Genomic DNA, 26,933 nt, shown 5'->3' on the forward strand with positions numbered 1-26,933 from the left:
TTCTAGTCCTTCACACTTGCATTACTCTCTCCCTCCCCGTTTTCTGTTTCTGTTTCTTTATTTTTTTTTCCTTTTCGGTTTCAGAGAGTAAAGCAGAGTAGGCATCAGGACTCAGGAGAGCTCTCTGCCCTAAAAAATGCATGGCGATAAGGACGTCTAGGGTTGCCATCTTCTCTCTCTCTCTCTCTCTCACAGTATAGTGTGGACTGTGGACTGTGCCACTGCGGTGTAATTACTCCTTAGGGCACCAAGCTTGTCCTTCCCTACCTCTTCCTCCCCATCCAATGGTTTCTCTGTAAATTTTTCTCAGTCAGAAATTTACGGCCCTGACTGGTAAAAAGTGATCGGCCTTTAATTCAAACCCAAAAGTCGAAAAAGAAAAAAACAAAAGAAATTCAAAATTCAACTTCTCTGTTCTCTGTTCCTTCTCCTTCAGGTTCTGCTCTGCATTTTGCTGCAAGAGCTTTGTCATCATTTTCCTTTCGCCTGTGAAGTGCTACTTAGGACTCTGATTAGATGACTTGAGTGTTCGAGCAATAATTTTGAGCTTTTCTTGTAGCGGGGTTTTGCGGTGTGGGAGGCCTCTGAACCTCGTTTGGTTGTTATTGTTGTTTTTTTTTTCTTCTTCTTCTTCTCAACTCTTTCATTTCTTGGGAAATGGTTGGTGTTTAGCCGTTTAGGGTTTCTACTTTCTATGGGTTGGTGAGAGTTGAAATGTTGGAATTTCAACTTTAGCTTTTCTGCGAGAGGCCTCCGCTTTTCCTCTCTCACAGTGTGTTTGTCTTCCCAAAGATGCTTTTAGTCTAGGGTTTCGTAAGCTGTTTAGAGTTCAAATTTGCTTTGATTGAATTTGAGCCGTGATTGTTGGAAATTGGACTCCTTTTTTTCGCTCGTTTACTCTGGAGTTCTAAACATTTAGGTCTTGGTAGTTTTGTTTGCCAGCGCTTGTGCTTTGTTTTCATCTTTCCTCTCCTCTAGATTCTGTTGCTTTTTTGTTTTCTCTCTGATGCTTCGTCTTTCTTGCTTTTCTTTGTAGGACGTCTGAATCTAGGCTAGGGTTCTTCCTTGCTCCTTTACATCTACCAACGTTCTTTCCGAACTTCTCTTCTATTTATATTTGTTTTAATTGATTTTTTATATCTTCTCTTTTTGTCCGAAAAAAAGAAAAAAAGGTTAGCGTCTATGACTCCATACCTGAAACTTTGATTCTGACAAAAGCCTTCTTAAATCTAATCTGAGGATGTATCAAGTTGTTTCCTCCTTTGGGCAGAATTGTTAACAGACTCTAAATTTTGGTGTTTTTGATTTTTTCTCAACTGCATTTTCGTCTTTGTGAATGCAGTTTGTGAGCTCCAAGGAAGTATCTCACACAAGATTTTAACATATTTAAATATATGGTTCTACTTTGGCTGAGCATCAGGGCATGATCAAGTCATTTTTGCTTGAGACACGCATTGAATTTCGTTTATTCCCTCCTGCTCTAATTGTTTAACGTAGGTTTACTTTCGTGTCTGCTCGGACTTTCTTCTATTAATCCTGCTGATTTTAGGTTTTCATTTAGAGAAATCGTACAGACTATACCAAGCAAATATCCTGTAGGAATTCCCCTTGGACATTTCTATTATCTTTCAGTTGTGTACAATCGATTGGGTTTCCTGAAGAGCGACAGAGCCATAGTTGGAAGAAGTAATATATGGGCAAATGAAGCTTAAAATTTCTATCGTTGACGTTTAGCGGAAGTGTTGTTTTGCGATTATTTTTTTAATTAAATGCATGGATGGGAGAGAAGCCATGGCGTTGTCTGGCTCTGCATCTTATTACATGCAGCAGCGAGGGGTTGCTGGATCAGGGCCGGGAGCACAGACTGGGTTACATGGACCACCGGGCATTCGCCCGCTAACTGGTCCTACTATGCCAATGCAATCAAATATTGGTGGCGGTTCAGTTGGATCAACATTCCAAGTAGAGTCTTCGTCTACGATTTCGCCTCATGGTGTTAACGTGAGTGTGCCGTCGGGAATGCCCCCAAGCGGAGAGCCTGTAAGAAGGAAAAGGGGAAGGCCTCGAAAATATGGACCTGATGGAACTGTCGCTCTCGCTTTATCTCCCTTGTCCTCTACCCCTTCCCCAGCATCGCATCCGCTGACCCAGAAGCGGGGTAGAGGGCGGCCACCGGGAACTGGAAGGAAGCAACAATTAGCTTCTCTTGGTGAGTACTCTATGTGAATTTTACTTCAGGACTTGTGATTGTTAAATGTAAGGAATAGGTAATCCAGATATTCTGTTCTTGTTGTGATTATCAAAATATCATTAATAGGTGATCCAGATAAGGTTTCAATTATTCTCGATATTGTTTAGCTAGAAAATTTATTGTTTTTAGATATCATTCGTTCGTCATAAATGGTTGCTCGATATTGATTTGTTATTCATACCTTTATATAACTAAGTTTTCTCTGTACTTTACTCCTGTTCTTACCTTTATATAACTAGGCTTTCTCTGTACTTTACTCCTGTTCTGAACTTGTGGTTCCTTAAAAATACAAATGGTTGCTCATTTATCAACATGCATTGCTATCTATAACTATTTATTTGACTGTTTCCTTAAAATGTTGAGGCTAAGTTATTGTAGTTATGTAGTACAATGTTCGAAAGACCACCCAAGCTATCACTTGCTAATTGCTATGTTGTGACCATGTAAGAAAAATTACATTTCCTTGTTGGTAACAAATTCTTGAGATGTGAAAATAAGGTCTTTATAGGTATGTGAGCTGTAACACTGATTTGATGGTGATGTCAATGTTGAGACATAGGTCAGTTAGCACTTAGCAGTCCATTCCTCATCTCTGATTAGGAAAAGTATGATACTGATATAAAATAAATGGAGAGATGTAAAGGCTCAGAAATTTCAGCAAAAACCTTTGAACAATTTGCTAACCACTTTAGCCAAGTTTTCTATAGATGATCAAGAAACATCAAGATAAATTACCAAGAATCACCCAATGCAACTGTTGATATGGCGAGTGAAGTGAAATGAGTGCCTTGTTCCTTTTCTGTTCACCCTCCCTCTTATCCTGTTTTTTTTTTCCTCTTCTTGGTTAAATTTCATACTAGAAACCATGCTCACTATAGGATCAACGTGTCAGGATCGAACATGATTAGAAGACAATGTTTGTATATACTGGGAGTCTGGGACAATAATTTGGTGATCCCAGCAGTATCAGTATCTCTTAATTGCAACAATAGTAGTAATCAAAATAATATATTCAAACAGTTAGTTGGTATAGTGTTAAATTATGTGGCTAATTTACTGTCATATCTCATACTGATAGAACTTGATAATTTGTTATAGACAATTGTCAGAAGTGCCGAAGGAAATTTGGATCATTCATCCAGAATATGCCTAGGAATTAATATTTTAAATATGTTCGTCATTGTCCTTTCAAGCATTTACAGGCTTAGAAGAACCTGTTCTACACATGTTACCATGTTGGGCATTACCTTTAAGCCTAGATATCCTTGTGTTGTTTCTTCATTGTCTATGGGAAAATTTTCATATCTCACACTCAATAAAGCAAGTGGTTTTGGCAGTTATGAACTGCCGCATCATGTACTTGTAAATTGCTTTTTCCCCTTCACATCTTTACCAGATTTTCTCATTTCTGCATATTTTCTCTGTTTTACTTGTACTAATGAACTCTTAAGTCTACTGGTTTCTTCTTCATACTTTGATTAGTGGTTCTTATTTCTGTGCATTCTCTTTGTTTTACCTGTATCTGACAAATTTTCAGTTGTTTAATGTGGCAAAACCTTTCCTGAGTTATTCATTGCTTCAGGGAGCATACATAATGCTCAAAGCTTTGACATGAAATTTTGTGGACTATTGAGTTGACTTGATTTGAGCTCTTTCACTTTTGAATCAATTGAACTGAGGTCTTCAATTTCATTGATCAGGTTTATGGGCCAACTCCACTAGTTAGAGGGGTTAATTTGGTTCTAAGCATTCTCTAAAGCAATGCTTCCTCATGTAAGGACTGTGAAGGGTAGATGTGTGGTAGCTTTCTTTCTTGATTTTCCTTCCGTATGTGTTTTGCAGTGCCTCTTTCTTGAGGTCATGGAACCTCTTGCAACCTGTCAACTGGATCTAACATTTTTGCCGTTACTGAGATTATATTCATCTGAAATAATGTAAATATATTCTTTGTGTCAAATGCTTATTTTGCTATATGCTATTTTGGTGTTATTTATGTTACCTTCTAATTGTTAACTTTATTGCTAGGTGAGTGGATCTCTGGTTCTGCTGGAATGGGTTTTACTCCACATATCATTACCATTGCAATAGGGGAGGTATACCATACCCTTGTTAATTCTTTTATGCACCCCTTATAATTCAATAATGGAAGCTTGGCTTTTGTCCATGGTCACAGTGTTTTTATTTGTATTTCATGATAATTTGATTTGCATTAATGTGCTATGTTACAGCTCTGCTTACTAGAGTTCCTTGTTATAGTTTGTTTGAATTTCATAAACCATGAGGTTGGCAGGAATAAGCTAGCATCTTCCTGTATTTTTAAAATTTGAACTCATTTGAATGCATATTTGTCTGTGCATGGCCTGAAGAAAGCCAGCATCGTTTGTTTCTCTTAGTTGTCTTTGTCAAAAGGCTGTCCTTTGCATATACTGGGAGGACTAAAATTATATTATTATTGGAAGGAAAGCAAATAATATTTGACTTATCCTTGCTGAGGGATGTAAGAGTTCTTCCAGTTCTCCTGTAAAAAAATTGTTATTGCATTAGTGTACCTGAATGAGTGTCCAACATTGGCCAATGACCCTCTTTCCTAACTTCAGAGTTACAACTTGGTTACTTGAAGAATGTTTAGAAGCAGTATACATTCAACTTTTGTGCTTATAGGTGTGTTTGATTAGTTTGGTTCTCTTAATATTTGTATAAATATCATGGAAATTCCTTACTGTATTCCTTTTTGGTGATTAAGATATTGTTGAATTTACCTGTTTCTGAATGAGCTTTGGGTCTTTTCTTGTAGTTAGCCTCTTTGCTTGTACATCTCATGTGCATTCGTCCTTCTTTTTACCCTGATTGTTGATGCACTTGGGAGATTGATCCATAGAGCAGACTCGAGGAATCTGATAAAAGGGTGGCGAGTTGGAAAGGAGGAGGTACCACTAACACATCTCCAGTTTGCCAATGACACATTGTTTTGTGAGGGTGGGAATATAAGTTGGATCCGGAATTTAAAATTAGCAATACAACTCTTTGAGCAGATGTCTAACCTCAAGGTGAACTTTGATGAGAGTTGTGTGGTGGGGGTGAATGTGGAGGAGAGGAAGTTAAGGAATTATGTAAGTGTGTTAGGTTGTGCAATCTCAGATTGGCCTTTGACATACTTGGGCCTTCTTTTAGGAGATAATCCTAAGAATGAAAGCTTTTGGACTTCGGTAGTAGAGAGATTTGAGAAGAGGCTTGCGTCTTGGAAGAGAAATTATCTTTCCTTAGGTGGGTGAGTCACTTTGATTAGGTCTACCCTAGCTAACCTACCTGTTTACTATTTATCAGTGTTTAAGATCCCCACTAAGGTCTCTAACTTATTGGAAAAATTAATGAGTAATTTTCTGTGGGAGCTTGGAGAGGAGAAGAGAGATCATAGGGTGAGATGGGAAGTGGTAATTAGATGTAAAAAACTAGGAGGCCTTGGGATTGGAAATATCAAGAAAAGGAATATGGTGTTGTTGGGAAAATGGTTGTGGAGGTTTACAGTGGAAAAGGAAAATTTGTGGACAAAGATCGTGGCTAGCATACATGGGATGGAAGACAACGGCTGGGATTCTGGAATTGTGGCAAGGGCTACAACTGCTTCTCCGTGGAAATCCATCCATGACCTACTTCCATCTTTCTCCCCTTGGATCAGGTACGGTGTTAACTCTGGTAATTGAATAAAATTTTGGGAACATTGTTGGGTTGGGGTTTTACCTCTAAAGGACTAGTTTCCCTCCCTGTATGCTCTGTCAGATTTGAAAAATGAACCTATCTCTTCTTTTTTAGGTCCTTCATACTCCACTTCCGGTTCTGGGTGGAACCTTGGCCTGTGAAGGGCAATTAGGGATATAAACTTGGACAGCCTCTTACCTTTGTTACCCATCATCGAGAATATTTTCCTAGATCCTAATAGGGAAGACACCAGAATTTGGACCCCTTCCACCTCGGGAACCTTCTCTTGTGCTTCGCTTTTTGAAACCTTAACTCAATCATCTGTCCTTCCTGGTTTGTCCTTTCCAACTAAGGAAATTTGGAGCAAGCCCATTCCTCCTCGGGTTGTTTTTTTTTGTTGGGAAATTTTCCTGGAAAGAATAAACATTAGTAGGGCGACTACTAATGTAGCTAAACAGTCACAACAGTCACAACTTAAAAACATAAACTAATGGGCCTAAAGCCCAACAACTTCCTAACTAAATAACTTAAAATAAGAATAAAAACAACTAGGCCCAACTCAACACTCTCCCTCAAGTTGGGAGTAAATGTCACACATTTCCAACTTGCGTAGATCATGCTCCAGTTTGTTTTTTGCAACACCTTTTGTGAGAACATCAGCGAGCTGTAGATCAGAAGCAATGTATGGAAGACAAACTTCTCCAGAAGTCACTCTTTCTCTGATAAAATGTCTATCCACTTCAATGTGCTTAGTTCGGTCATGCTAGACTGGGTTATGGGCAATGTTAATTGCATCCTAGTTATCACAGTACAACATTATAGGTTCTTCTACCTGTACACCAATTTCTTCTAATAGGGAACGAATCTAGAGAAGTTCTGAAACTCCATGTGTCATGGCCCTGTATTCAGCTTCAACACTTGATCTTGCCACCACTGTTTATTTCTTACTCTTCCACGAGACAAGGTTACCCCCAACAAGGGTGCACACTCCTGAAGTTGATCTCCTGTCATCAAGGCATCCTACCCAATCTGCATCTGTATAAGCCTCTAGTTTCAACTGTCCATGATCAGTAAACAATATGCCTCTGCCCGGGTGTCCCTTTAGATAAGCAAGAATCCTGTCAATTGCCTCCCAATGTTGGACTCGTGGAGCATGCATGTATTGACATACCACACTTACTGCATAGGAAATGTATGGTCTTGCCATACACAAGTATAGCAGCCGACCCACAAGTCTCTGATATCTCCCAATGTCCTTTACTGGCTCACCTTCTAATGCATTGATTCTATGGTTCTAATCAATAGGGGTACTGGTTTCCTTCGTTCCAAGCTTCCCTGTCTCTTAAAGAAGATCCAAGACATACTTCTTTGAGAGATAAAAATTCCATGTTTTAATTTTGCAACTTCAATGCCTAAGAAGTATCTCAGTTCTCAAAGATCCTTAATTTCAAATTCTTTATTTAGATTCCTTTTCAGACAACCAATCTCACTTAGATCATTCCCCATGACAACAATATCATCCACATAAACAATTAGGACTGACACCAAAGATCCCCTTCGCTTCACAAACAATGTATGATTGGATTGAGTCTGAGTGTGGCCAAAAGCAATCAAGGCCTTTTTGAATCTGTCAAACCATGCTCTAGGCGATTGTTTCAAACCATAAAGTGACTTCTTAAGCCTGCATACCTTTCCCTTTTCAATATCACTGTAGAAGCCAGCTGGAAGATTCATATACACTTCCTCTTGTAGATCCCCATTTAGGAAAGCATTCTTCACATCAAATTGAAACAAGGGCCAAGATGAGGCAACAAGAGAAAGAAGTATCCGAATAGAGGTCATCTTTGCAACTGGTGCAAAGGCCTCTAAGTAATCGATGCCATAAGTCTGTGTGTACCCTTTTGCAACAAGTCTTGCCTTATACCTTTCTATACTTCCATTTGCCTTATATTTTACTGTGTAAACCCATCTGCATCCAACTGTCTCCTTGCCCTCTAGTAGATCCACAATGTCCCATGTCTGATTCTTAATCAAAGTTGCCACCTCTTCTTGCATAGCTGTCTTCCACTCAGCTTTGGAGAGAGCCTCACTAACACCCTTGGGTATAAACACAGAGTCAGGAGAGGAAAGAAAAGCACAGTAGGAAGGAGAAAGTCCACTGTAGGATAAGTACTGTGAAATACAATGAGCTACACACTTTCTCTTCCCTTTTCTAAGAGCAATAGGAAGATCGAGGTTATCTGTAACAAGGTTAGTAGAATCAATGGGAATTGAAACAGTAGCGGGACCAAGAGGAATACCTGAATCCATGTTAGCTGAATCTAGAGTCTCCAAGGAATCGACAGGAAGTAATATGAGTTCTGCTGTAGTGGAATCAACCTCCTTGTGAAGTCTTTGTCGTAAGTAATGCTGAGAAGCAGGACGCAAAGGAGGTGGTAAGGTAGGTGACACAGGAGGTGATAAGGTAGGTGACATAAGAGGGTCAAGCACAGGAGTAGACACAGGGACTAGAACTGGGAGAGGAATAGACTGTTGACTCACTTCCCCAAAACACTCCCCCTGAGAAGGGTTCTTTGAGAAGAAGTATGTGGATTCAAAAAAGGTGACATCCATGGTAACATACTGGCTCCCAGAGACTGGATCATAACAGTAGTACCCTTTCTGATTTTCTACATATCCAAGGAAGACACACTTCTTTGCCTTGGGGTCATGCTTCGAGTGGTGAGGACCAAGGATATGTGCAAAGCAGACACACCCAAACACCCTGAGAGGAGTATGAAACATCTCCCCCTCAGGAAAAAGGAGACTGAATGGGGTGTTGAATCCAAGTATACGAGAGGGCACCCTGTTAATTAGATATACTGTTGTGAGAACCGCATCACCCCAAAACCGAACTAGAATTGTAGATGTGATCATCATGCTTCTTGCAATCTCAACAATGTGTCTGTTCTTCCTTTCTGCAACACCATTCTATTGTGGACTGTAGGGACCACTGCTCTGATGGACAACACCATATTCTAACAGATACGAGGCAAGGTGTTTTTCAAAATATTCCCTGGCATTGTCTGATCTGAACACCTTTATTCTTGTTCCAAACTGTGTTAGCGCCATCTGATGAAATTGCCTCACCAAGGATGGTACTTCATCGCGGGATCTCATCAGGTAAATCCAAGAGTATCGTGAGTAGGGGTGGCAACGAGCCGAGCTTTTAACGAGCTGCTCGAGCTCGGCTCATGAACCGAGCTCGAGCCCAATTCAGTGGCTCAATTATTAAACGAGCCGAGCTCGAGCCTATTAGAGTTCGGCTCGTGAGGCTCACAAGCCGGCTCGAATAGTATATATAATAAATATTAATTATTATAATTCTTAATTTTTTAAATATAAAATAAATTTTTATATATAATTTTTATTTTTATAAAATAATTTTTTTAATATTTTTATAATAAAATATTTATAAAATATAAAACGAGTCGAGACGAGCTCAAGCTCAAGGTTCTAGCTCGAGCTCGAACCTTATAGAATAGTCTCGAGCCGAACTTAAGTCTGGTACTATTTGGCTCGACTCGGCTCGGCTCGACTCGTATCCACCCCTAATCGTGAGAAATCATCCACAAATAAGAGAAAATATCATTAGCCTCCCATAGAAGGAACATGGTAAGGTCCCCACACATCAGAATGATAACATCAAAAGAAAAATAATACCTTTTTTTACTAGGTTTAAATGAATGTCTACAATGCTTTCCAAGTTGACAACCTTCACACTCCAGACTTGACAAACTAACAGACTCAAAAAGTTTTGGAAACAAAAGATTCAAAGATGAAAAAGGTAAATGGCCCAAGCGATTATGCTAAAGCATAATTTGACCCACAGACCCTGACTCACTATCCCTACTAACATGATGACTCTAATGAGGAGGAAGCACATCCAGGAGGTAGATCCCATTCACTTCACGACCATTCCCAATCGTCCTCTTTGAATCCAGATCCTGCAAAATACAATGACCAAGAGAAAAAATTACTGAGCAGTTCAAGTTCTTAATCAAACTACTAACAGATAACAAGTTAGTGCTCAATCTAGGAACATGAAGGACAAAGGGTAGAGAAATAGAATCACTAAACTTGACAGATCCCTTCCCAGCAATGGGAACATGGGATCCATCAGTTGTGGAAACCCTATCTCTGTCAGAACATAGCTGGTAAGAAGAAATAATAGTAGAGATATGGGTCATGTGCTTTGAGGCTCCAGAATCTATAATCCAAGGAGGTCCCTCCTTACTTGAAGTAGAAACATAATTTGCAGTGACGTGTGAACTACCTGTGTGAGCAAAGGAAGTAGAGTGGACTCCACCAGTACCACTTGTACTTTGCTGTCCGCTTGCTGCTGAACTGGAACTAGCTGTATCCTGCTAGTTCAGAAGTTGCCCATACCTCTCAAGTTCGACCCTTATTGCAGCAGCTGCAACAGACTCCAGAGCAGTTGTAGTAGGAGGGGTCGGAATGTCACCAGTAACTGCCATGTGAGCATTTCCCTTCTTATTTTTCAGTCTAGTCGGCACAAGATGTGGGTGAAGCTTCTAGCAAGTATCTCTTGTGTGTTTAGGCTTCTTACAGTAGTCACAAATCAAATCTCTTTTATCTTCCTTATTGATTTCATTGCTACCCCGATCTTCACTTTGTTTAGGTTTCACAGTACTCACCATGGCAGACTGATCAGAAACATGATTTTTCATCATTACATCTCTCTTGCTCTCTTCCCCTGACACAAAGGCATATGCCTGGGAGAGGGTAACACTGTCCCTGGAAAGAAGATGCTGTCTTGGCAATATCATACTCAGGATTAAGGCTAGCAAGAAATTCAAACACCCTATACTTCTCTAGATGTTTCTGATAGGTAGTTGCATCCTTAGTGGTTTCCCAAGCAAATGTCTCTAAATGGTCAATCTCCTGCCATAGGGTTTTAAGGGCTGAAAAATAGGCTGCAACAGGTCTATCTCTCTGCCTTGTAGAAATAATCTGATTTCTCAACTGATAAGCCCTAGCAACATTCTCCCTCTGTGGATAGGTTTCTACAATCCCATCCCATACTTCCTTAGTTGTATTTGCCCATAAAAAATTTTTACTTATACGGGGCAACATGGAATTACACAACCAAGTCATCACCATAAAATTCTCCTGTACCCATCGGGAGTTGCTAGTTTCGGGTTTCACTTCTTCACCAGTGATATACCCTAATTTCCCACGAGCACCAATGGCCATCTTTGCAGATTGTGACCTTTCTAAGTAATTTGCACCATCCAACCTAATTGTAGTAATGGTTCCAATCCTGAAAAGGTCTCCAGCACCTCCTCCCACAGGTCCATTTCACTCCTGGGCTTATTTTCAACTCCGTGACCCTCCATGCTTCTCAAAAAGTGTAAAGAAAATAACTGAAATATGCAAGAAGATCAAACGAAACACTTCTCGAACCAACAACACCTTTCTGGTGTCCTAGACTGTCTTCCCACAAAAGATTCATTTTCTGCGGGACAGGAGAAGAGAGAGAAGAGGCAGCCACTCTCTTTGGCAGGACTTGAACCGCCCCTTACAGAAAACTCCTAGGAACTCTAAAAAATTAGGGCGCCACTTCCTAGGTCAAAATTGAAGAGTCCAACAGAAATAGAACTCTTCCCCTTTCTCTAGTTTTTCCTGATTTTGATGAGAAACCCTAGACCAGCTACAGGGCAAACAGATCCACCAAAAAATCCAAAAACTGGGCTTACTTGAGATCTTCGATCAGCCTCTTAAATCACCATGCAGTCGGCCGATCTAGGGCTGCATGAGAAAACAACTCAAGGAACCTTCGGCCTGCTTTGATATCAAGTAGAAATCACCGATTGCAGATTTAGTTGAATTTCTTGTGAAGGGAAAGAGGAGGAAGATGAAGATTTCAGCGGTAGAGAAGAAAAGAGGAGGAGAAAAGAATAGGAAGTCAACCAGGATTCTTAGATAAACCCTAGCTGCCAACCCCTCATTATAATTTATACTTAACTTAAAGGATGAGATATTACAAGGATTCCCTTAGTAGGGCGGCTACTAATGTAGCTGAACAGTCACAACTTAAAAACATAAACTAATGGGCCTAAAGCCCAACAACTTCCTAGCTAAATAACTTAAAATAAGAATAAAAACAACTAGGCCCAACACAACAGGGTGTTCTTGGAACCCTCCCGAGAGTGTCCAAAGTTTGTTCTCCCCTTCGTTTTTTAGATGGCATAAGAAGCGAGGGAAGATGATGTGGAAGAGTATTAGGGCAGCCGTGTGTTGGTTACTGTGGGAGGAAACAAATTCTCGAATTTTTTCAGAAAAGGAAGATCCCTGGAGGACCTATTAGACCTAATACTTTTAAGGGCTGCCCATTGGCTAAAAACTACAGAACTGTTTTCAGACTTTCCTATAGCTGACCTGTTAAGAAAGTGGAAAGAGATAGCAACCTCTACTTTGTGTAAGAGGACTCTTAGTCCCTCGTGGTCCCCTCCTCCCTCAGGATTTATAAAATCGAACTTTGATGGCAGTAGCCTAAAGAATCCAAGGCCCTCTGGGATTGGGGGAGTTTTCAGGTATGAGGAAGGGATTGTTATTGCTTTGTTCTCAGGCCCTATTGGAGAAGGAGACTCTCTTAGGGCTGAGATCCTTGCAGCTATGGAAGGAGTTCAAAGAGCAAGGAAACTAAATATCAATCGGCTGATATTCAAAGGTGGTGATTAGCTTGTTGAAGAAAGAGGACAGTGGTTTGTGGAGACACAATAATGAAAAGAAAAAATTTTTATGGCTGTGTAGGGGCATTGAGATACAATAGAGCTGGGTGAAGAGGACAGCTAATTCTTTTGCAGATGGGTTGGCCAAGCAAGGGGTGAATAGGGAGTCTATCTTTTGGTCTAATTTTTAATTTCCTTTCTTTGTAATTTGCTGATGGGGAGCTAAGACTTTTTATCTCCCCCTTATTGTATCTAAAGCTTCATAAATTTTCTCTTAATTAATAAAGTTTCTGTTATTGATAATATATATATATATATATTTATTTATTTATTTATTATGAGTTTATGACCCAAGCCTTGTTTATCTTTTTCTATAGGACATCGCGACAAAAATAATGTCATTTTCACAACAGGGTCCAAGGGCTGTTTGCATCCTCTCAGCCAATGGTGCTGTTTCCACTGTTACTCTTCGGCAGCCTTCTTCTTCTGGTGGAACTGTCACATACGAGGTTCAAGCACTCAATAATTTGTTTTTGTCCCTTCTCAAGAAAATTATTTGCTGTTAATGCATTATTTGCTGTTAATGCATGATATTTCATGTCAGAACTGTCATGTATGGAAATTTTGGTTTCCTTGTCTTTATCTTTGTTTGGTTTTGTTTTTGATCTGAATGCAGAGTAATAGCATAGTTAAATGATGCATTTTTCACTATGCACTTGCAAATAGATGCTTGTCCTATGTGAAATGCTATATATCAGTCCATAATACATAGAATTTCATATTTCAAAGCTTACATTTCTTGGAATAAAGTACGTTTGTTAAAAACCATTGGTTTGGGATCTGAAATAAAACATAACAAGTTTTCATTAGTTGGGCTGTATAAAAGTAGCTTGTACCTCTTTTTGGTCTGGAACTTTGAGTGAAATTAGCAATGGACTACCTAGCACTTAATGTAAACTTTTTTTTTATCAACAATAGAAAAAAATATTTAAAGAATATACTACAGGAAATACAACAAAATGTGTGGTCCCCATGGTAGGTAGATAGCCATGGGTAGACATCTTAATGTTAAATGACCATCTGTATCATATGTAATTAGTAAAAGTTTCCAGTTTGTGATCAAAGAAAAAAGAACAATTGTTAATTTTATTTTGGTTATCTGACTACATTCTGAAAGTTTTTCAAATTTCCAAAGGTTTGATATGGAAGTAATTCAAAATATTCTGAGTTATGGTAATATTCTGAAATTTCAGCTGAGAAGAATCTTCTGTATTATCCAAGAATCATTGAAGAGAAAAGATAGAGGAAAGGAAGAGAAGAAGAGAAGAGGAAGAGAGGAGAAGAGAGAAGCTTTTTTTATTCATCAAGAGAGAGAGGTTTTGAGGGTCTAAAAATCTGGCTGGCAGCACCAGCACCCAGAACTTTATTTATGGGGCAGCAGTACAGTTCATAATAAAAAGCAAGGTTTTTAAAACTGAACTGGACAACGAACCGGTCAAGGGTCTGGTTCCTGGGTCGAACGGTCCGACCATTCGAACCGAACGGACGGACCATTCCGACAAAAAAAAGGTCAAAACCGTTGAACGGTTCAACTGCCTGGGTCAGCGGTTTGCTGACCAAATCAATTTTTTTTGGCAAAATTCTGGTTTGGGGAAAAATGGAACCAGTTCCCGGTTTATCTGGTCCGGTCCGGTTTTGAAAACCATGATAAAAATAATGAAAAGACTAAGTGCTCCTGTGGCACTTATTAACAGATTTACTACATTCTGTTTAAAGTTCTGGCTTATCTTACCATGACTGAAATATTCTAAAATTTCAGTGAAATTTAAAATCACTTCTCCGTTGTTAACATCAAAATATGCCCCACAGAGTTCTACTTTCAAGATCATATATATATATATATACATTTCACTTATGTCAGAAAATATTCTTCAGAAATCGATGGCTAAGTTAAATGTCTTTTATGAGTTTTGTGTGTGTTGTCTTCGTTGTTTCCTTTCTTTGGAGGCATCAACTTCCCTGTAATGGCCTACTGGGCCCACATTCATTGGATTTAGTTAGTTTTTTATTTGTTAGACATCAGGAAGTTCCAAACTTCTTGCTCCATTTCGGAAAAATTATCTGAGATTGTCTTCTTATTATACACTGAATGAAAAGTGTTCAGTCAAATAGTAATAGTTGCTATTTGTGGGTATGCATTTTTGGTGTTTTCTGTTTGATTACCAACCCCAAGCTGCCTGTTTTCCATTCCCATTCCCATTTTTCAGATACCAATTGTTGTGGGCTAGTCATGGCAGCTATAATTCGAGATGGTTTCTTTGGTTGCTGATCCTCATCCCGCAAAAATTAACTTTTGCTTCTAACCAACGTTTTGAAATGCAAAGGTGTGACACGAGCCATTCCACCATCCTGAGGTGTAAGGTGTAAACCAGAATGGAAGGGGTGTTAGCCTCGTGAGCATAGGTATTTTAATTAATAAATAATTAAATAAGGTTAAATAAAGCTACAGCAAATATCTCAAAAAAAAAAGAAAATAATGAGAAACTAGAAGATTTCATATTTGCAATTTCTAATAGTAAAACCATTATTTTTAAATATTGATTTGAAGTATGATTGCATGAAGTATCTTTATCCTTAGTTATGTTTAAGTATCATCAACCATCACTATATCATTTTCAACGTTAACATAAACAAATATGTCATCTGATATTCAAATGAATGCAATGCATTAAAAGAACTAAAAACCATGTTTGGCCCACTTCTTTTTATACGAGGCAAACTCCTGTACAAAGTGCCAGATGCACACGTCATCTGCCTCTACTGTGCATCTCCAGTGCTTTTTAAAACATTGCCTCTTATTTATATACTGCTTAATCATGCAAGGGACATCTTGTTTGATACTGATTATTTTCATTGTCTTCAGTGGAAATGCCAATTTGTTTTTCATTCCCTTTGTCTAGTTATAGTCTACGACTTTACGGTGCTGATTTGGTAATGCCTTGTTGCTTATAAGTGGGACATATTTGTTGTGAACGACAAGGAATGTCCTTGTTATGATGACAAATAGTAGCTCATAATAGATTGTGCTTGTCTTTTTGAGCAAAGTACCTAAACCTTCTTACTAAGGATTTAAGGGTAATATCCTCTTATAAAGTAGGAGTATGCCCCAATTCACCACCAATAATTCAGTTTTATCCTTTGAACTTGATGGCTTCATGGTTCAGTGATAATTTTTAGAAAAACTTGAACTTTGAATTTCCTAATATATATTGATTATGTGGGGTTAACTATCATTTCACTATTTCCTTGTGAATATTCATCCTCATTTTTGTTTTTTCTTTGCCATCTTGATATTTAGAGACAAATTGGCTTTGTTTATGTTAAATGTTACAGGGTCGGTTCGAGATATTATGTTTGTCAGGATCTTACATGCTCACTGATAATGGTGGCTCACGCAGCCGGACGGGTGGTCTTAGTATCTCCCTTTCAAGTCCTGATGGTCGTGTTATCGGTGGAGGAGTTGGTGGAATGCTTATTGCAGCAAGCCCGGTTCAGGTAAATTTACTGGCAATTGTATTTCCTGGCTATCTCCATTTGTTATTGTAGTCCTTTCATCACTGTTTTTTTTTATAATAGATTTTATTTGCTTTTGTCATGTTGCAATGGCAAACCTTTTGCGTGCTACTTGAGCTTTGGCATCATTTTTCGTGCATTGTGTTGATAACCATTTTACTTTGGTCACCTCCAACCATTGTTAAGTCAGAAAAGGGAATTTTGACCCAGTCGAGTGTGTCAGTGGCATTTAAACTCCGAAAATTTTAGAATATATAAGCTGATCCAGCATATCTGTGTCTTACTTTAATGCATAATTTACTGTAGGTGATAGTGGGGAGTTTTGTGTATGGTGGTTCAAAGACAAAGAACAAAGCCGGGGCTGGTACAGAAGCTGGGACAGATGCTGATGCTCCAACAGGCGATAAATCAACGACTCCAACAAGCGTCCCTCCCAACCAGAACATCCCTCCTACTTCTCAGATGGGCGGGTGGCCCGGTTCACGGCCTGTGGATATGAGGAACGCTCACATTGATATTGACTTGACGCGGGGATGATGATGATCATTTGCATTTCTATATACTACATTGGCGAATGTGTACATGTGGACGTGGTGGTGTTGCAAGAACCAAGAAACATGAGTTGTTGGTCACGTAAACTCTGCATATTTTTCCGGCTGTTAGACATTGGTTTTGTACTAACTTATTCTTGCAGCAATGTTGGGCTCTTGGAAGCAGATGGTAGATTTCTGAAATCTAGCCAGGCGCTTTGTGACCTAAACCCACAGTGAATGATGTAGAAAGTATTTAATCTTGTACTAGTTCTCACTTCTCAGGAGGTTAAAATGCAGGACACTTGTTTTGGCGTTTTTCTGATGGAACCTATCAACTCTTGACAGACTCTCTGCCACTCTTCCACTTAGCACAAGCTCCAAACTGGTGAAGAGTGAGTTCAGAGGTTTAGTTTGGATTCTAAGTTTCTAATGCATGAATGGAATTAAATGAAAGCTCCCGAAACACCATTTGCTTCATGTTTTTTTCGTTAATGATTTGGCTCTGTTATGGGCCCGAGAGTAGGATCGCGTCACGGGTCGTTCCACGGCAGGAACCCCTGATCTTCCCTTGCCTTTGGCTTTGCGCACAGACCCTATTTTACCTATCTAGTGGGTGATTTGTCCAAGAGACCACCCGAACTCTCCCTTGGGGTGATTTGTCCAAGAGACCACCCAAACTCTCCTCACTCTTTTCTTGGCTGGAAACTGAATAATGTTTTATTTCAATTCGTAGCTCCTTAAATAGGAGATTACAGAAGGAAATTCCTAATTAAACTCAAACTCCAACTTGAACTCAAACTCCTAATTACCTACTCCTAATGGTAACTCACTCTTACTTAAGATAAGATAAGGATAAGATTAGATAAAGATAAGAGATAAGGGATAAGGTAAGCTGGTGACGAGTTGGCTTGATGTGTCCAGATAAGGGTGGGCCCACCCCCATGAGCTGTCGTGTGGGCCCCGCTCTACTGCTGCTGCCGGGTGCGTGTGCGCGGCTCATGGTGCCATTGCCGTGCGGTGCGTGTGCGCGGTGCCGTGCGCGGTGCCGTTGCCGCGCAGTGCGTGCGCGCGGCTCATGGTGCCGTTGCCATGCGGTGTCGACTGTGTGCGCGGTCGGTGCTGCCGTGCGGTGCGCGCTGCTGCCTCTATTGCTGCCGTGTGGTGTGGTGCACGCTGCCGGGCGGTGCGTGCGACTGGGCGGCCCGCTGTGCGTGCTGCTGCCTATGACTACGTGCTGCTGCCGTGTGGTGCGGTGCGCGCTGCCGGGCGGTGGCCCATAACAGGTGCGTGTTGCATGCTGCCAGGCGGTGCGTGCGGCTGGGCGGCCCGCTGTGCGTGCTATTACCTTATGACTGCGCCGCAGTATGCTTCCGGCTGGCATGCCCATAACAGGCTCACTGCATGAGCAGCCTTATTACCCGACCTTTGAGTCCAAATCAATATCACTGCACATTGAGGGAATCTCGATATAAGCGTCGTGCAATTAGCAATCCAATTTCTGATGCGCCAAGAATGTGGAGACCTTCGAGCCCACCTCCGGAGGACCGTTAATAACCACAAGAGATCACCATCAAGTTCAAGCCCACATGCTGCACTGCACGAGCTTTAATTTCAAGTCTCAGGGTCCTTTTAATGTAGGGCTGACAAATGGACCAGATCCAATCCAATGGACCATATTGGATTGGCCCAATTCAATGTCTGAACTGTCCAATCTTTTCAAAATGGTTTTAGCTAAGATTGATTCCAACCCAAATCTGATCCATTGACATCTGTATTTTTAATGGACCAGATATTGGTTCAATCCGACCCAATCCAATATGGATATACCAGGTCCAATCGAGTTCGATAAATACTTTGAACCATTAAGTCTGGATTGGTCCAATTCAATGTTTTATTGGTCTGTCCAAATTGATTTTGATTTAGATGGGGTTCAATACATGCTTTGAACCATCAAAGATGACTTTAACCACTGGATCTGCAGCCCTTGTCCAAGGATGTAGAGGCTGAGCACGTGGCCCTACAGAACTCTCCCCTGTCAATTTCTTATTTGTAGGGCTGTCAATAGGTCGGGTCTGGGTAGAACAGGAACCGACCTGACAAGAAATATCAAGGATTCAGAATTGAACCAGACCCTATAGGGTCTGTAATTTTAGAACCAGAACCGAATCGATCATGTCTAAGTTGATTTGAGACTGGATAGAACTGGTTTCAAATCGATAATAATCAGGACAATAGATTAGGAATCAGAACTGATCCATTGACATAGATATTGGAACCAGAACCGGCCCAATGGGATCGGGGTCCATCGGGTCAGACCTGACCCATTGGCAGCACTACCTATTTGTTTCAATATGGACCTCCATCCCTTATTGGGCATGGACAGCAAACACACCTGAAAGAGGATCAAACTATTCCATAATTGACTTAAACGGTCTTTCCAAATGTGCCACAAAATGCTTGCACCCAGTCGTGAAGGCGCCAATTAGGCCTAGAATCCACCCTCATAGAAGGGCTAGAGGCAAACCAAACTGAAACAGCCAAACAGGTGTGGTAGCAGGAAAGTGAAGAATAAGTGGTTGGTGAACATCAGAACATCCTCCTTAGTCCCTACCATGGGCACAGAGAGCAAAGAGGATCTAAATGGGCATGGTGCCGTGCCAATTCCAACAGTACAGGAAGAGCATGAACTAAGCATCTCCGCAGGAAACAATGAACCCTAGGAGTATGAGGTATGTGTTGAAACCGTCAAATTCAAAACTATTTCCAGGTAAATATTGCTAAAGGTAAAAGCAGTGTGACCATTTGAATTGTGACTTGTGAGGAACATATGAGGATAGCAGCTGGTAGGCTGAAGATAAGTAGTGAGACGGCCATGGCCCATGGGTGGTCAACTTTCCAGATTAATATTGTCATCTCATCAATGACATTTGCATTTAGATGTCTATCCCTTGTTATGTCTTTTCACACTCCAAATTTTGATTTATGTAGTCTGGTCTAGTGGGTCGGGTCGGGTAAAGTGGTAAACCCGATCATTCTTTGAGTCGGATTTAGTTGAATCAATCCTCTGCCAAAGCCCAAACCTGATCGGTTCATATTGGTAACATACATAACTCTTCTAAATATAGCCTTGGCTCACTTAGGCAAGGAAAAAGTCCTTTCCCTAAACATAGCCTTAGGCAACTATTTAGGATAGGTATTTGTGGGACGACGGGGAAGAATCAGGCCTGAGCAGAACCCACATGCCCATCCTCACCCATCATCCACATCCATCTATGCATTGCTTATGGGGCTGTGACTGTGAGTGCTCCCGATTAACCTGATAAAATCAAACCCATCTGAACTTAATAAAAAGGGGTATGGCTTCTGAGCAGGAAAGTAAACGGATTGGATTTAGCAAAATCCAAATCCCATCCGACCTACAAGGGTACCCAAAATCCTATCGGACTCGGATTGCAATTGGACTTAATCCGACTTCATTTCATTTCATTTTTTTAAATAAAGAATTATGAGGAGCCCGGATCGTATTTCAAAAAATTAATCCGACTTAACCCAAAATCCCATCTGAACTTACTCCGACTTCATATTTCAAAAAATTAATTATTTTTAACTTATATATACATAATAAATTAATATAAATATGAAATGTTAAATTTATTATAGTAGTAGGGATCCGTACGATGTATGAAGAGCCCGGATCTCTTGCCCACGAGAACCCTGCCTATGTTTATTGCAATCATACATGGAGAACATCTCATCCTCTGTATAGTATTATGTAAGGAGAGATATTTCCAATTCACGGGGAGTGGTGTATTGTGGGTAGGCATGGACAAAATTTTTGTGAGCAAGAGATCCGGAGTCATGTAGAGCGTTAATAAGCAAAATTACTGCTTAATTTTAATGATCATTCTCCGGTCTTCACTGTGGCAACAAGAAAAATGAATGATGCTTAATTCTCATACATTAGCAATTTTCTATGCCAACAAGAAACTTATTTACCCAAATGTCATGAGGGTATTTTTATCCTAGGAAATTATTCGCTCAAGAATCATTCTTTTCCATAAAACCCATTAATTGAATGCTAAATCACAAATATGGTATTTTTTTAAGTCCTTTTTCGTAACCCATCAACTTATCCACCCTCCATTAAATATCGATATAACCGATACACTGGTAGGGGCGTACCAAGTGATATGATAATATTTTTTTACTTTTTTTCTTATTTTTTTCAAAACTAGTTCAGGGGGCCGGTTTAAGGCCACCCCTGAACCGATCAGAACCCCGACACACTCTCTGTAGGGGCGTATTGGGGAGCTCCCGAAATGATACGTATCAGCCGATATAGGCCAATATGTCGATACACTCCTGTGCTTCATTCTTGATCAGGGGAGATTCGAGCCGAGCCAAGCTGAATAGTATGAGGCTCGAGCTCGGCTCACCAAGGTAGTGTAAGGCTCAAGCTCGGTTCGAGCTAGAACCTTAAGATCAAGCTCGGCTCGAGTAAAAAACTATTAAGCTCGAGCTCGATTTGAGAAAAAATGTTTTATAAAAATAAAAAAAAAATTATATATAAAAAATATATTTTATTTCATATTTAAAAAATTAAGAATTATAATATTTTTATTATATATAAATATATATATATATATATATATATATTATTTTCTATACTTGTTGGTAAATAATATATATATTATTCGAGCTTGACTCGAAGCTCGGTTGAAACCGAGCAAAGCTGAGCTTTTCACGAGTCGAGCTCGAGTAGCTCGTGAAGAGCTCGACTCATGGCCACCCCTATTCCTGATTTAAGCCTCAGCTACTTATCAGGCAAGCAGTCAACCAAAGACCTATCCACAACTCTACGCTACAATAGTTCGAGAGTCGAGACATTTACCAGCAAGCCAGTTGGTAAGAGATCCTTTTTGGCATTTTGGTTACAGATGCTTTCAACTTTACCAAATACCCCCTCACTTTAATTATGAACTAGCGGAGGGGCCCTGCTTCGCAGGGGGTGGAATGGAATTGTAACATTGCTATTTGGTACAATAAAAAAGATAATGGTTTCTTAATAAGAAACTTGCAATTATAAGTATTCAAGTCTTGAAACTTATATAAAGACTTAAAAGAGATCATCATGTGCTCATTTTTTAAATATTCAGCAAAGCATCTAATATAAAAGAACACGATCATACAATGATAGTTCTGAGTTCTACTTCATAGCTGTCCTTTGCTTCACGTCAAGAACTCCCAGTTGACCCAGATGGTAGGATCATTCAACCTAGGAATCATCCAGGCAACCGATTCCATTTTACCCCAAACCTAGTCCCTAGCAAAAAATCGTTGAATCAGTCAATGGCTCGTTGACCTGAGTGGTTGAATCGTCGACCCATCAACCCGTTCAACAGTTTTGGCCATTTTTTAATTTTTGTTGTCAGAACGGGCCATCCGCTCGAACCGTCGACCTGGAAACCAGTGGCCAGAATGGTTCCGTTTCTAGGTCATTTTTTTCTAGATGTCAATAATTAAATGAAATAACTTTGTAGTCATAGTCATGGGAAGGGTAGACATTGCAAGGGATTCCAAAACCTTGAAAGATAAATCCAAAGTGACCTTAAACATAGAAAAAAATTGGTAGTAAATCTACCAAACTGGAAAAACCAAGGAAAAAAATCAGAAAATCGAATCCAAAGTTCCGCTTTGAGACAGAGCTAAACATACATGCAACCAAAGAAAGAGATAAAGCAGATCGTCTTGTAAGAAAAAAAAAAACATTGCACAAGAAAATCCAAAGAAAAACAAAAGGGAAGAAATAAAATGGTGGTAAACCCTAGACCGTTTTGGAGGATCTTGAAGAAGAAAACCAAACACAAAAAAAAAGTAGAAAATGAAAAAAAAGAAACATATCGCACACGATCGAATAAAGCCCACAGTAGAAGAAAACTTTGAATAGTGAAAATCCAAAAACATAAAAAAACCATGGTTTTTGAATTGCTATTGACCCGAACGGACAAACATTTTGACCTAGGAACCGTCTAGGCAACTGGTTCCGTTTTACCCCAATCCCGGTCATTGGCCAAAAGTCGTTGAATTGGTCAATGGCCCATTGACTCGAGTGGTCAAACCATTAACCTATTCAATGGTTTTTGGCCATTTTTTAATTTTTGCTGCTAGAACAGGCTGTTCATTCGAACCATCGATCCAAAAACAGGTGGCCAGAACGGTTCCATTTTCTAGTCATATGAGTCGCACACTTGAATGAAATAGCATGCATGATACTACTTAATGGACAACACACACTCAATTTTTTGCTTGTAATTTTTGTGTCAAAATGGGTCATCCGTTCGAACCAAACGGATGAACTGCCGTTCGAACCAACTGGTTCCATTTTACCCCAATCCCGGTCCCTGGACAAAAACCATGGAATCAGTCAACGACCCATTGACCTGAGCGGTCGAACCATCAACCTGTTGACCCGTTCAATGGTTTTTGGCCATTTTTTTTATTTTGGTTGTTAGAACGGGCCATCCGTTCGAACCAGACGGTCGAACCATCAACCCAAAAACTAGTGGCCTAAACGGTTCCATTTTTGGGTCGTATGAGTCACACGCTCGAATGACATAACACATATGATACTACTTAATGGACCTCAAACACTCAACTTTTTGCCTGTAATTTTTGTTGTCAAAACGGGTCATCCATTCGAACCGGACAGTCGAACCATCGACCCAAAAATCCGTGGCCAAAACGGTTCCGTAATTTTTTTCTTGTAATAATTGTTGTCTGAACGGACCGTCCATTCAAATTGGACGGTCGAACTGTCGTTGACATGTTCAATGGTTTTTGGCCATTTTTTTAATTTTTTTTTGTTGTTAGAATGGGTCGTTCGTTCAAACAGGACAGTCAAACCGTCGACCTAAAAACCAGTGGCTAGAACGGTTCCGTTTTTGGGTCGTATGAGTCACACACTCGAATGACATAACACGTATGATACTACTTAATGGACCTTACACACTCAATTTTTTGCCTGTAATTTTTGTTGTCAGAAGGGGCCGTCTGTTCGAACTAGATGGTCAAACCTTCGACATGAAAACCGGTGGCCAGAATGGTTCTGTAATTTTTTTCTTGTAATTTTAGTTGTCAGAACGAGCCGTTTGTTCAAATCGAACGGTTGAACCATCAAACCATCAACCTGAAAAGCGAGTGGCAAATAAGATATATAACATTCGTTATATTTGTTTCTTGTAATTTGAGATTTTTCAATGAAAAATCTTAATATATATATATATATATTAAAGGGAGATACTGCCATTTGGCGAAAGGGGAGACCACCCCTTTCCCTTTAATAGATATACTAGCAGAGGGACCCTACTTCGCAAGGGCTGGAATGGAACCATCGACCCGTTGATCCGTTGACCCGGTCTTTGGCCAAAAACTATTGAATCGGTCAATGTTCCATTAACTCGAGCGGTTGAACCGTCAACCTATTGACCCGTTCAATGTTTTTTGGCCATTTTTTTAATTTTTTCATTGGGAACCATCCAAGCAACCGGTTCTATTTTATCCTAATCTCGGTCCCTAGCAAAAAATCATTAAATCAGTCAACAACCCATTGACCCAGGCGGTCGAACTGTTGACCCGTTCAATGGTTTTTGGTCATTTTTTTTTTAATTTTTGTTGTCAGAATAAGCCATCCGTTCGAACTGAACAATTGAATCGTCGACCCGAAAACCGGTGGCCAGAACGGTTACGTCTTCAGGTCGTATGAGTCACACGCTCGAATGACATAACACGTATGGTATTGTTTAATGGACCTTAGACACTCAATTTTTTTCCTGTAATTATTTTTGTCAGAATGGGTCATCTGTTTTTCTTTTAATTGGGTACCGTCCACTCGTCTAAGCAACTAGTTTCGTTTTAATTGGGTACCGGCCAAAATGGTTCCGTAATTTTTTGCTTGTAATTTTTTGTTGTCATAACGGGTTGCCATTCGAACCGAATAGTCGAACTATCGACCCAAAAACCAGTGGCCACAACGGTTCCGTTTTTGGGTTGTATGAGTCACACGCTCGAATGACATAACACGCATGATACTATGGACCTCACAAACTCAATTTTTTGCCTATAATTTTTGTTGTCAGAACGGACCGTCTGTTCAAATTGGATGATCGAATCGTTGCCCTGAAAACCGGTGGCAAGAATGGCTCGGTAATTTTTTGCTTGTAATTTTTGTTGTCAAAACGGGTCATCCGTTCGAACTGGATGGTCGAACCGTCGGCTGTCAGAACGTTATTAACAACATTTATCAATAATAGTAAGTAATTATACCATTTAATTAAATAATCATTAATGATAGTTTTAATAATATTATTTAGTTATTTTTAATATAAAAGTAAATATTAAATTTATGAATAGGATTTATTAACAATATTCATTAAATTAGTAGTTACCAAAATTAAAATAAATTAACGGTATTTATCAGTAATAGTAATTATAATATTTTATTAAATAATCAATAGCAATACTTTTAATAAAGTTTTTAATTACTTTTAATATAACAATAATTACTAAATTTGTTAACAGTATTTATTAATAACAATATTTATAATTTTAATTTAAAATAAAATTAAAGTAAATATCTATTTATTAACAATATTTTAACTATTAATTATAATCACTAATTATATATTTATTAAATTACTGTAATAATCAGTAATTTATAACAATACTTTTTTTAATAACAGTATTTATAATTTGAAAGTAAATATCTAGTTGTTAACAATATTTATAATAACAGTAATTATTAATTATAATCACATTATATATTTAATAAATTACTGTTATTATTATAATCACTAATTATACATTTAATAACAGTAATCATCTTGTTGTACGGAGAGAGCATCCCAATATATATATATAAAAGATATAAGATGCTGGGTCTTAAACTTAGCCAACTGACAAATTGATAATGCAAGAAAAATTAGAGATCGATCGAATGCAAATAGAGACAACAACAAGGAACCGATCGACCTTGTTCCATTTGCCTCAAAATAATCACTAATCAAAAGATGGACTAGTGCCAATCTATATCATGTATTGGGTTATGATATCATAGTGAGTGATTCATATGATATGACAACATTAATTGACGATGGTATTTCTCATCTACCATCATAACTGATTTGTTTGAGAGTAGGAGAGGTATTTCTCATCTACCAGTACATATCGTATTGGTGATCCCTCAATATGCCCTTACAGTGGACGTTTTGCGGTCTGACCTGGTTCAAGAGTAGACGTACGCCTCCTTAATTGACCCAGAAGAAAAATCTAAAGAACCTTTTTTTTTGTCTGCCCCAACCCCAACCCTTCCGGTCATTCAATTTATAACAGATTGCTTCTTCTCATTCTCATGGGTGTTATAATAGGTTCAACCTAGAAGCTCCAAATGGCGATAGCCCATCAGTGAAAAGATTAATTGTACCTATGATCGACCCTATCAATCAATCTCAGACTGCAAAGCTAAGCTTTACAATAAATATTTCTGTAGTCTGAAATTTGTTGTAGCTACTGAAGCTTGAATACAACCTCGAATTAACCTTGTTGTCTCAACTCTCAAGAGGGAAAATTTGACAATTGGATACAACTCAAATCTAGAGAAATTTTCCAAGTCTTGACACCAACAATTCCCCACTGGACTCCACAAGTCAGAAGCAAGTGAAGTGTGCCATCACAAAATGCAAATGGCTCTTAAAAAAATCATTTTTTCTAGGCTGCCTCATTTTCTTCCATGTTTTCCACTTCTCTTCTCCGATGCCACATGCAACAAAACAAACAACTTTGGAGGCAACCGGCAACAAAGCTTTTGAAATGAGTGGCTTCTGGGCCATTCAAGTTTGGGAGAATGACTGTTCAGCCCATCTTAGAATTTTTAGCTTTATCGTACAGGTGAGATGAATTCTGACCGTGGATTGATGTTAAATTTACGGGCATGATGCCGTTTATTGGGGGAAGGGGGGCTACTAATAGACTATGGGGGCTGTAATTTCATAATTCTACAGTGAGCTGCATTATATTTTTTCCATTCAAGTTAAAGACTTATACTCCACTAAGCCTGTTTGGTTCATAGTCAGAATCAGAATTAGAATCAAA

The 26,933-nt window shown here is 39.3% G+C and overlaps 1 protein-coding gene across 2 annotated transcripts; it reads left to right on the plus strand.

Annotated features, from left to right (window-relative positions):
• Positions 1–89: 89 nt before the first annotated feature.
• LOC104596086 (AT-hook motif nuclear-localized protein 11-like) lies at positions 90–17,114 on the plus strand. 2 transcript variants are annotated; one of them, XM_010257107.3, is made up of 5 exons: positions 90–2,209; positions 4,277–4,344; positions 13,059–13,190; positions 16,075–16,236; positions 16,561–17,114. In XM_010257107.3, exons 1-5 carry the CDS (start codon positions 1,774–1,776, stop codon positions 16,789–16,791), a joined length of 1,029 nt encoding a protein of 342 aa, XP_010255409.1. In that variant the 5' UTR covers positions 90–1,773; the 3' UTR covers positions 16,792–17,114. The 2 variants fall into 2 exon arrangements, with proteins under 2 accessions (XP_010255409.1, XP_088751736.1); XM_088895610.1 differs by lacking the exon at positions 13,059–13,190 and having other exon boundaries at positions 831–2,209.
• Positions 17,115–26,933: the final 9,819 nt, after the last annotated feature.

Source organism: Nelumbo nucifera, chromosome 1 (assembly GCF_055504915.1).
Source record: "Nelumbo nucifera cultivar China Antique chromosome 1, China Antique-T2T, whole genome shotgun sequence".
NCBI lineage: Eukaryota > Viridiplantae > Streptophyta > Magnoliopsida > Proteales > Nelumbonaceae > Nelumbo > Nelumbo nucifera.